Below are 12,191 nucleotides of genomic sequence, written 5' to 3' on the forward strand. Positions count from 1 at the left end.
GATAAGTTTAGGTAGTCCCTCCCCGTTTTGGTCCGTTTGGTGTCAAGTGAATACGACCCTGTGTAGTTTTGTAACACAGCAATAATGCATTTACGCAAGTTCTAAATCGAAATCATTATGCGCATTCTGATGTTCATACATGCAGCAGAAACTACACCTTCAAAAGGGTGAGGATCATTCTACAATTTGACATTTATACGGTAGGACCGCATATGTTTCTTAAACCACTCTAAACAATTTAAAGGAATTCTGTCCCGTCTATGTCCACGTTTGGACTCTTTATTACAGCTCGCATAACGTTACCTATATAGCCCCCTGGAGTACCAGTAGCCACGGGGTAACCCATCTGAACATAGACTACTATTATTATTGAAATATACATGTTTTTGTGTTTGATTTCTGAAGTAACACCACCAGTCTCTAGCCGAGATGACCCAGGTACGAAGGTCGGTGGGAGAGGCGCTGTGGGGAATGTGTGCCGCCGACGCCATGTCCATGCCCGTGCACTGGTACTACAACATCGACGACATCAAGAGAGATTTTGGAGGATGGATCACCGGCTTCAACGCACCCAACAACAGACACCCGTCCAGCATCCTCACCCTCTCCAACTCAGGTATGTTAACATCACCCTTTACTGAATTTGAAAATTAGTTGTTTATTGGTCATTATTATGACATGACATGACATGAGTGTTTGCTATATGCAGGAGCATTCATTCTTCACCTGATGTTCATCAAACTGGCAATAGGTACATTGAAACATTTTGAGTTAGTCCTTAATCTGTTGTCTCTTTCCCTCCGGTCCATAGCGGGGAGCGGTCGCACTGCATGGTCCTCTGGTGGGAACAGACCCCATGTTGTGGGTAGCATAATCCTCCATAACAAGCTCAAGTTCTGGAAGGCATCAGGCGGATCGGTCCACTATCACCAAGGTACTCACTTAATTTCAGTTCATCTCACGAATGAATGTAACTAAATGAAAAAAGTAACTGTCTCTGACCTTGGTCTGTATATATCTTTAAAAGCAGTTCTGTAAGGAAAATAATTATTGACAATACATATTATCAATTATTCATTAAAGTATATCTCTGTGCAGGTCTCCAGGCAGGTGAGAATACCCTGAATGCCATCTGCTCCCTGAGGGTGGCACAGGCCCTGACAGGGGGGAAGTTTGCCAGCGTGGCAGAACCAGCGGCGAGGGGGGCGGTGCTGGCTGATTACGTACACTTCATGACCACGCCAGGAACACATGGAGACACCTACGCAGAGTCCTTCCACAGAGCATTCTTCTCCGACTGGCAAGACCCCAGACCCACTTCCTCCAGCAAGGTAATGCACACGCACATGCATGCATAGATATGAAGTTACACACCTAACCAGACAGTGTCTCACAGTTTGTCTTGTCTATGTGTTCCAGGTGTTAGTCATGTCTTGTCTATGTGTTCCAAGTCTTGTGTTTGTGTCTTGTCTATGTGTTCAACTTGTTATGTCTATGTGTTCCAGGTGTTATGTTTGTGTGTCTTGTCTATGTGTTCCAGGTGTTATGTTTGTGTGTCTTGTCTATGTGTTCCAGGTGTTACGTTTGTGTGTCTTGTCTATGTGTTCCAGGTGTTACGTTTGTGTGTCTTGTCTATGTGTTCCAGGTGTTACGTTTGTGTGTCTTGTCTATGTGTTCCAGGTGTTGGAGTTTGCAGAGCAGCGCTACCAGCAGAAGATGAACGTGTCAGTCCCCGACAGCCAGCTAGACGCTATTGGCTGCCTCCCCATGGCCATCCCCTTTGTGCTTCTCTCTGCCACAGCCAATGAGGACCAAGCTGCAAGTGTTGCACCCACCCCTTTTTGGAATATTTGAATAGGAGAATCTCAATTGCATTTCCTTGATCCTTCTCTCCTTGCCTCATCTCAAAACCCATTGGATAAGAAGGTCAGAGGGGAGGGACCATTGAACTTCTCATCCAATGGGTTTTGAGAAGGAGACGAGAACACAAGAAATGAAGATTTTCCCAATGAAACTCACTCTCTCTCCCCCTCTTTTACTGTCCTTTCTCTCTTCCTCTCCCAGGTGTCTGCAGCGGTAGAGTTTGTCCGGCTCACCCACCCCCACCCCAAGGTGGAGAAATATGTGACGCTGTACGCCCGAGCCCTCCATGCCACTCTGAATGGGGAGTGTCTGAAGCAGCAAGCGGAGGCCGCCCTTAAGTCACCCGAGCTGGACGCATGGGACACTTGCAAGCCCTACATACAGAAAGCAGCCAGGTTTCCAACCTCTTCTGCAGAGGGGCTCAAGGTTCACCAGAGTGCAGTGGAAATGCTTGGCATGGCCTGCTACACCCGAGGTGTCTATCACTCTCTCTCTCTCTTCTCTTTGTCTACCTATCCACAGCAGTGTGATTTAGTTCCATTTAAATGTGTGATGCAAGTGTCCACTGAGTCTAATAGAAGTTTGTGTGTCCTTTATAGCTGCCCTCAGTAGTATGTTCTACCTAGCACACGAATTTCACAGTGACCCTCATGGAGGGATCCTGGCAAACACCAATTGTGGCGGTAAGTTTGTTTGTTTGCATGTGGTGCCAATTCATCTGTTTTAAGGTGTGTGTTTTGAGAATTGTCAGTCTAAAGTGTCGGTGTGTCTTTTTCAGGAGAGAACTGCAACAGGGGTTTTGCTTTGGGGGCTCTGCTGGGGGCGAGGGCAGGGTACACGGGTGGATCTGTACCCCAGGAGTGGAAGGATGGATTGAGGAACGCACAGGAACCCATCCATGAAATACTAAAGATGCTCTGAGACTGCCCCCTATAGGACATAAAGCGCGCATCATAGCACTGACACACATACCTTACCTCCGTTTGGTTGTTGTAACTCATAACAACATCTGTGTACCTTACAATGAAAAAGATTACTATGCACAAATAATTACCTTGTGTAAAAGTGCTTATTTTCCCAATTTTACTCTTAAGGCCTTAAGGCCTTCCAGGTTTGCCTTGGTTTACTCCCCAGCTGAAAGCTCAGCAATCTCTCTCGACCATACTAGTAACTGTTCTCAACTGTGTCTCCATTAAATATATTTTAGAGATCAGTTGGAGTTTACGCTCGCAAACTCCCTTAAAATACCTTCGCTTGAAAAATTTGAAAGAAGTGGAAATATTACTGTTTGTACCTCTTGAGACACCATAGTCAGTACACTTCCTCAAAATAGTCTCAATTAATTTAAGATAAATCTATAAATAATTTTGTGTTTTTGCTGAGGAGGTCTTAGTTGCTCAATTTTACATCTAAGATTTTTGGTACAGTATTTCTTAACATCTGCATGAAAACTAGTCGTCTCTCGTTGAATGACAACAAGCACTTCCTTGAAGATTCCCTATTGTTGACCAATCACCGATGAAGGGGCGTAGACTTCGGCTACGGAACTTTGACAAGCCTCAAGAAAAACGTGTGATGAACAGCCGGGGGAAAAACCCTGCCGAACAACCAAAACGTCACAGAATTTCATCAGAATATATGCGCGATCTGTTTCGACTTGGAATTATACCGTAAACTTTATACTCATATCGAGTTTGAGTTGAAGAATAAAAAGTTAAACTTTTTTAAAGTACATTTGATCATATACATTGATTGCAGAAGCAGGTAGACAGTACCCTGCAACATTTCTACATTCCTTGTTTCCAAGTTATGCAAAGGGAAACATTGTGATTTATGGCAGTTCAATGGTAACTTATTTTATCAGTCTTATTTTCATTTGGATAGAACCTAATGATGTTATTTGAAAGGTAATATGCCCTGCCAAATTGTGTTTTAAAGTTGAATAAAAGTATTTATGCTGGTCGATTATGCCCACATACAATAGTATTCACTGTTACAATCTCTAATTACCGTAATTTCCGGACTATTAAACGCACCTGAATATAAGCCACACCCACTGAATTAAAAAAATATATATATTTTGAACATAAATAAGCCGCACATGTCTATAAGCCGCAGGTGCCTACCGGTACATTGAAACAAATGAACTTTACACAGGCTTTAACGAAACACGGCTTGTAACAAAAATAAATAGGCTTTAACGAAACACGACTTGTAACAAAAATAAATAGGCTTTAACGAAACACGGCTTGTAACAAAAAATACAAAATTTGCAGTAAGCTTTAATTGTCTTTTTGCACTGAGTCAATTCCTCACGCTGCTGTTTCCAACGTCTTATCATCGACTCATTAAGACCAAGCTCCCGTGCAGCAGCTCTATTTCCTTTTCCAACAGCCAGATCAATCGCCTTCAACTTGAAAGCTGCATCATATGCATTTCTCTGTGTCTTTGCCATGATGAGGGTGACAAAATGACTACCGTAATCAGATTGATGGGAAGTTTGAGAGCGCTCGATTTAATCTAAACAGTAAACTAAAAAGTTGTTTGACCTTAACCCGTTCGGCAATTTCATTGGTCTAATGAAAGCTTCATGCCGCCAAAAAACTGAGCACGTCACAGAATGTGTTTTTTTGGAAAAAAAAAAATGAAAGCGGGAAAAATCCATATATTAGCCGCGTCATTGTTTAAGCCGCGAGGTTCAAAGCCTGGGAAAAAAGTTGCGGCTTATAGTCTGGAATTTACGGTATGTACTGTAATTAAGGTGTGAAAACCTTCATTATCTAACGTCTACAGTACATGCTGCTTTTCACGTGGATCATGTTTATTATATATTTTTTTTGTATCCTTCAGGCCCAATAAATGGTGTCTCATTACCAAATCTAACCACATGTCAACAACTGTTATTGTACTGTCTTCTTCATCATTACAGTGCCTTCAGAAAGTATTCACACCCCTTGACTTTTCCCTCCAAAGAATTGTGTTACATGGATTAAATTGAGAGTTTTTTGTCACTGACCTACCGGTATTAAAAAAAAAAAAATCACCTTTATTTAACCAGGCAGGCTAGTTGAGAACAAGTTCTCAATTACAACTGCGACCTGGCCAAGATAAAGCAAAGCAGTTCGACACATACAACAACACAGAGTTACACATGGAATAAACAAACATACAGTCAATAATACAGTAGAAAAAGTCTATATACAGTGTGCGCAAATGAGGTAAGATAAGGGAGGTAAGGCAATAAATAGGCCATGGTGGCGAAGTAATTACAATATAGTAATTAAACACTGGAGTGATGTGCAGAAGATGAATGTGCAAATAGAGATACTGGGGTGCAAAGGAGCAAGATAAATAAATATATACAGTATGGTAATGCGGTAGTTGGATGGGCTATTTACAGATGGGCTATGTACAGGTGCAGTGATCTGTGAGCTGCTCTGACAGTTGGTGCTTAAAGCTAGTGAGGGAGATATGAGTCTCCAGCTTCAGTGATTTTTGCAGTTCGTTCCAGTCATTGGCAGCAGGGAACTGGAAGGAAAGGCAGCCAAAGGAGGAATTGGCTTTGGGGGTGACCAGTGAGATATACCTGCTGGAGCACGTGCTACGGGTGGGTGCTGCTATGGTGACCAGTGAGCTGAGATAAGGTGGGGCTTTACCTAGCAAAGACTTGTAGATGACCTGGAGCCAGTTGGTTTGGCGACGAGTATGAAGCGATGGCCAGCCAACGAGAGCGTACAGGTTGCAGTGGTGGGTAGTATATGGGGCTTTGGTGACAAAACGGATGGCACTGTGGTAGACTGCATCCAATTTGTTGAGTAGAGTGTTGGAGGCTATTTTGTAAATTGCATCGCCGAAGTTGAGGATCGGTAGGATGGTCAGTTTTACGAGGGTATGTTTGGCAGCATGAGTGAAGGATGCTTTGTTGCGAAATAGGAAGCCGAATCTAGATTTAATTTTGGATTGGAGATGCTTAATGTGAGTCTGAGTCCAGAGTAGTGATGCTGGACGGGCGGGCAGGTGCAGGCAGCGATCGGTTGAAGAGCATGCATTTAGTTTTACTTGCATTTAAGAGCAGTTGGAGGCCGCGGAAGGAGAGTTGTATGGTATTGAAGCTCGTCTGGAGGTTAGTTAACACACTGTCCACAGAAGGGCCAGAAGTATACAGAATGGTGTCGTCTGCGTAGAGGTGGATCAGAGAATCACCAGCAGTAAGAGCGACATCATTGATGTATACAGAGAAGTGAGTCGGCCCGAGAATTGAACCCTGTGGCACCCCCATAGAGATTGCCAGAGGTCCGGACAACAGGCCCTCCGATTTGACATTGAACTCTATCAGAGAAGTAGTTGGTGAACCAGGTGAGGCAGTCATTTGAGAAACCAAGTGGGTTACACACAATGAAAGGTAATACCCTATAATACCTACACAATACCCTATAATGTGAAAGTTGAACTATGTTTTTAGAACATTTTGCAAATTAATACAAAATGAAAAGCTGAAATGTATTGAGTCAATAAGTATTCAAACCCTTTGTTATGGCAAGTCTAAAGTTCAGGATAAAATTTGCTTAAGTCACATAAAATGTTTCATGGACTCTGTTTGCAATAATAATGTTAAACATGATTTTCGATCATCTCTGTACCCCACACAGTTATCTGTAAGGTCCTTCAGTCAAGCAGTACATTTTTTTTTTTTACATTTTAGCAGACGCTCTTATCCAGAGCGAGTTACAGTAGTGAATGCATACATTTCATAATTTTCCCCCCCGTACTAGTCCCCTGTGGGAATTGAACCCACAACCCTGGTGTTGCAAAAACCATGCTCTACCAACTGAGCCACACGGGATTAAACCACAAAGACCAGGGAGGTTTTCCAATGCCTTGCAAAGAAGGGCACCTATTGGTAGGAAGAAAAGAAAAAACAGACACTGAATATCCATTTGAGCATGGTGAAGTTATTGATTACACTTTGGATGGTGTACACTACAAATATAGAGGCGTCCTTCCTAACTCAGTTGCCGGAGAGGAAGGAAGCCACTTAGGTATTTCACCATGAGGTCAATGTAGGTAGCCTAGTGGTTTAAGTGTTGGATCAATTACTGAAAGGTGCTCAGATTGAATCTCTGAGCTAACAAGATAAAAATCTGTCGTTCTGCCCCTGAACAAGGCAGTTAACCCACTGTTCCTAGGCTGTCATTGTCAATAAGAATTTGTTCTTAACTGACTTGCCTAGTTAAATAAAGGTAAAAATATTTTACTTTAAAACAGTTACAACGTTTAATGGCTGTGATGAGAGAAAACTGAGGATGGATCAACAACATTGTGGTTACTCCACAATACTAACCTAAATCACAGTGAAAAGAAGGAAGCATCTACAGAATACAAATATTTCAAAACACGCATCCTGTTTGCAACAAGGCACTAAAGTAATACTGCAAAAAATGTGGGAAAGGAATTAACTTTTTGTCCTGAATACAAAGTGTTATGTTTGGGACAAATCCAATACAACACATTATTGAGTATCACTCTCCATATTTTCAAGCATATTGGTGGCTGTATCATGTTATGGGCATGCTTGTAATTGTTAATGACTGTGGAGTTTTTTAGCATAAAAATAAACAGAATAGAGCTAAGCACAGGCAAAATCCTAGAGGAAAACCTGATTCAGTCTTATTTCCACCAGACACTGGGAGATGAATTCACCTTTCAGTGAATGTTCTTGAGTGGCCGAGTTACAGTTTTGAATTAAATCTACTTGAAAATCTATGGAAAATGGTTGTCTAGCAATGATCAACAACCAATTTGACAGAACTTGAAGAAATGTTAAAAGAATATATTTCTGTATTTCATTTTCAATACATTTGCAAACATTTCTAATAACATGTTTTCACTTTGTCATTATGGGGTATTATGTGTAGATGGGTAAATTTGATCAATTTTGAAATCAGGCTGTAATACAACGAACTGTGGAATAAGTGAAAGGGTACAAACACTTTCTGAAGGCACTGTATCTTCCTCAGTGACAGGTCTGTCTTCCCTCCCTCAATGTAAAGTGTTAGTTCTATAGTGGCAATAGACTACATTAATATTGAGGTGGGCAGTTATTTTAGGAAGTTGCATTGAGGATATGTTGCCTCAGAGCCATCATAGCTTTCTGCACTGTAAACTATACTGCCTTACAAAGCAAAAGAGCAGTAACTGCACATTCGATCAACAATGAGTTATTTACATTTTTGATACATTGAATACATGCTTTATCATGTGGAAAAATATCCTGCCTCCACTGTGTTGTCATACAACAGCACCTCCTGTTGGTGTGATACTAGTAATGCCTCCTTGGCTCCAGTCCAGTCACTGTATTTCACAATGTTAGTCTCCCAGCCAACTGCCTCGTGGGTTTACCCTGATACATGTTCTATCAGGGAGGGCAGAGAGAGAGACTGATTTGCTGTGTGTGGAGTATGTGTTTGTGGGAGGACTGAACTTGGGTCAAGCCCTGAGAGCTCAGTAATGGAGTCGTCTACGACCACGGACGCTCTGAAAGTGAAGCTCAGCCACCTTATCCTGCTGGCCCTCTGTATCCCAGCCTGCACCGGACTTCCTGGAGGTGAGTCTCAGATCTGAGGATGTAAATTACTTTGGTGGTTCTTGGTTCAGCCCTGTACCTTTCAAATACAGCACCACACGCTGCTGGCTATTCAATGCCCTGCTTGAGTTCCTGTCTGTCTGTCTATCTGTCTTTCTGTCAGTTTGACTGTATTTGCGTACAGAGACTGTTTACAGCCTTGTGTGTGCATTAATAGCAACTTTTCAACCACCCATGGTCTTCATTAGGATTCTTCTTCCTTTTACTACTATTTGTACTCTGTTCCTGTGGAAGTTTGTTAGATGTCTATCAATTTAAAGTCTATGTAGTGTGAGCAGTCATGTCCCGTCCTGGCAGCTCCAGTGTTCCTGAGTACACAGGAGGCCAGTGGGGTGCTCCATCATCAGCGCTCGCGGCGTGCTAACAGCCTGCTGGAGGAGCTGAGACTGGGAGACCTGGAGAGAGAGTGTCTGGAGGAGCGATGTGGCTACGAGGAGGCACGGGAGATCTTCACCCTCCCCGAACAATTGGTGAGTGTAAACTGAATGATCAGATGGAATCTGAGGAGGTAGGTTCTCCATATTTGTCCCAGAACATTAGAATACCCCTCTCTCTTGTTTTATGCAGGAGGAGTTCTGGAAGAGCTACTCAGGTAGGCTATCTTCAGGGGACTCAAAGCTACACTCAACTTTAACGTACAGTACCAGTCAAAAGTTTGGACACAGCTACTCATTCAAGGGGTTTTCTTTATTTTTACTATTTTCTACATTGTGGAATAATAGTGAAGACATCAAAACTATGAACTAACACATATGGAATCATTTAGTAACCAAAAAAAGTGTTAAAAGTGTTAAACAAATAAAAATATATGTTATATTTCAGATTCTTCAAAGTAGCCGCCCTTTGCCTTAATGACAGCTTTGCACACTCTTCGCACTCTCTCAACCAGCTTCATGAGGTAGTCATCTGGAAATCATTTCAATTAACAGGTGTGCCTTCTTAAAAGTGAATTTGTGGAATTTCTTTCCTTAATGCGTTTGAGCCAATTAGTTGTATTGTCAAGAACTTTGAAAGTTTCTTCAAGTGCAGTCACAAAAACCATCAAGCGCAATGATGAAACTGGCTCTCATGAGGACCGCCACAGGAAAGGAAGACCCAGAGTTACCTCTGCTGCGGAGGATAAGTTCATTAGAGTTGCCAGCCTCAGAAATTGCAGCCCAAATAAATTCTTCACAGAGTTCAAGTAACAGACACATCTCAACATCAACTGTTCAGAGACTGTGTGAATCAGGCCTTCATGGTCGAATTGCTGCAAAGAACACTACTGAAGGACACCAATAATGACCCATCACATCTCCAGGCTGTGTAAAGCTATTTGACCAAGAAGGAGAGTGATGGAGTGCTGCATCAGATGACCTGGCCTCCACAATCACTCGACCTCAACCCAGTTGAGATGGTTTGGGATGAGTTGGACCGCAAAGTGAAGTAAAAGCAGCCAACAAGTGCTCAGCATATGTGGGAACTCCTTCAAGACTGTTGGAAAAGCATTCCAGGTGAAGCTGGTTGAGAGAATTCCAAGAGTGTGCAAAGCTGTCATCAAGGCAAAGGGTGGCTACTTTGAAGAATCTAAAATATATTTTGATTTGTTTAACACTTTTTTGGATACTACATGATTCCATGTGTGTTATGTCATAGTTTGATGTCTTCACTATTATTCTACCATGTAGAAAATAGTAAAAATAAAGAAAAACCCTAGAATGAGTAGGTGTGTCCAACTCTTCGACTGGTACTGTACATTTAGCCAAATCTACATATATTTCTTGTTGCTCATTATAATGGTTCTAATAATAATCTAATATTGTCTCTGTCTGTAGTGGTGGATCAGTGTGAGTCTGGCCCCTGCTTGAATGGGTCTACCTGTGTAGGTCAGGTGAACACCTACATCTGCATATGTCTCCCTGGGTTTGAAGGACGGAACTGTGGCCAAAGTAGGTACAACACACCTGTATCTGTCTGTCGAATCACTGAAATTGGCTCTTGGATCTTCTTCAATAATGGTTTCCATTTCTCTTGTCTCTTGGTTCCTGTCTGTCTCTATCTCTACCTCCACAGCATTGATGAACTCTTATGATGGGTGTCTGTACAGAAATGGGGGATGTGAGCACTTCTGTACAGAGTTTCCAGACCTGTCTCACCATTGTCACTGTGCCCCTGGGTACAGCTTGGGCAATGACAGCAGTAGCTGCATACCCCAAGGTCTGTATCACACTGGGCCAAACCCTAACAACTACAACTCCCAACAGCCCTGTGCTTCTTGAGGCCATCTCCATACAAGCACTTAATCTTCTCCTTTTGTAGTCCTTCTCTTGCCTGTATTCTCTCTTTACCCTCAACTCCTAACCTCTCTCTCTCTCTCTCTCTCTCTCTCTCGCTCTCTCTCTCTCTTGCTCTCTCTCCTCTTAGTTGCTTTTCCCTGTGGAAGAATTGTGAAAACGTTCAGGCCCGGGCCCCGAATTGTGAAAGGCACAATTTGTCCTAAGGGAGAGTGCCCATGGCAGGTATAGCATTGCACTGTAGTTATTGACTGACCAACACGTGGCTAGATCCAGGTCTATGTCTGTCTCACACTCTCCTCTCCCTCTGTCACTGCAGGTTTTGCTGGAGTACATGAATGAATATAAATGTGGGGGGATCCTCTTGGCTCCACATTGGATCCTTACTGCTGCCCACTGTATGTGGCACACGACTGCCTCCCATTGGCAAGTCACAGTGGGTGAGTGGGCAAATGGTATTACAGTGTTCTCTCAACGCTCCCAGTATCTCAGCTGCCACAAACCCAATGCTAACTATCACCTCTGAGTGTTCACTGTCCACTGATCCTGAGTTCCTCCCCCTTAAAGGTGAACACAACCGTGCGAAGAAGGAGGGCACGGAGCAGGTTCGGCGGGTGACGAGGATGCTGATCCACCCCCAATACAACCACACCTCCACGGACCGGGACCTGTCTCTGCTCTACCTCAAGAGGGAAGTAGTGCTTGGACCCTTCGTGGTGCCTGTGTGCCTGCCCGCCTTGGATGGCTCCTTCGGGCGCACGCTGGGGGCCATGCGCACCTCCGTGGTGAGTGGCTGGGGCCGCCTGGCTCAGTCAGGACCCCCGTCCACTCTGCTCCAGAGGCTGGAGGTTCCTCGGGTCCCCCTACAGGAGTGTCGCACCACAGGCCTCAATGTGACCAGAAACATGCTGTGTGCTGGGTTCAGGGACGGGAAAAAGGATGCGTGCCAGGGGGACAGCGGAGGGCCCCTGGTCACCCGTTACAAGAACACCTGGTTTCTGACGGGCGTGGTGAGCTGGGGTAAAGGGTGCGCCCAAGAGGACGTCTACGGAATCTATACCCGCGTCTCTAACTTCCTGGACTGGATCAATCAGACCATGGCGACCGGCTGAGTGGGAGTGTCCACTTAAAAACACCCCTCCAAAAAACACTGACAGATCTCCTCAAGGATGATGCTGGATAATAGTCCAAGACACAATCCTGCACCAAACTAGAATCTGGATTAAGATATCAATTATAAATATAATGATGACATTAATCTTTATAGTTTCTTAGACAAACCTAAGATATATATTTTCTTTGATCCAAGTATTAACGTCTGTGTTTGATAAAAATTACAGTTTATTCAGCCAGAAAAAATAAATAGTTATTTGAAAATGAAGTTGGATTGTTTTCCTAACTGATAAGAAACA

General features: G+C 43.3%; 2 protein-coding genes across 5 annotated transcripts; both read left to right on the forward strand.

The window, feature by feature from the left end:
- Positions 1-15: 15 nt before the first annotated feature.
- On the forward strand, positions 16-4,746 carry LOC106574652 (uncharacterized). 4 transcript variants are annotated; one of them, XM_014150645.3, is made up of 8 exons: positions 16-200; positions 406-616; positions 812-934; positions 1,099-1,331; positions 1,681-1,818; positions 2,065-2,338; positions 2,463-2,546; positions 2,642-4,746. In XM_014150645.3, exons 2-8 carry the CDS (start codon positions 430-432, stop codon positions 2,782-2,784), a joined length of 1,182 nt encoding a protein of 393 aa, XP_014006120.2. In that variant the 5' UTR covers positions 16-200; positions 406-429; the 3' UTR covers positions 2,785-4,746. The 4 variants fall into 4 exon arrangements, with proteins under 4 accessions (XP_014006120.2, XP_014006121.2, XP_014006122.2 ...); XM_014150646.3 differs by having other exon boundaries at positions 16-167; XM_014150647.3 differs by having other exon boundaries at positions 21-200; positions 418-616.
- Positions 4,747-8,269: 3,523 nt separating this feature from the next.
- LOC106574661 (coagulation factor VII) lies at positions 8,270-12,160 on the forward strand. Its single transcript, XM_014150656.3, has 8 exons — positions 8,270-8,467; positions 8,804-8,976; positions 9,074-9,098; positions 10,321-10,434; positions 10,559-10,702; positions 10,910-11,004; positions 11,099-11,219; positions 11,347-12,160. The coding sequence occupies exons 1-8, from the start codon at positions 8,371-8,373 to the stop codon at positions 11,889-11,891; spliced, it is 1,314 nt and encodes a 437-aa protein (XP_014006131.1). The 5' UTR covers positions 8,270-8,370; the 3' UTR covers positions 11,892-12,160.
- The last annotated feature ends 31 nt before the right edge of the window (positions 12,161-12,191 follow it).

The sequence above is a fragment of the Salmo salar genome, chromosome 16 (assembly GCF_965601325.2).
Source record: "Salmo salar chromosome 16, fSalSal1, whole genome shotgun sequence".
In the NCBI taxonomy this organism is placed as follows: Eukaryota; Metazoa; Chordata; class Actinopteri; order Salmoniformes; family Salmonidae; genus Salmo; species Salmo salar.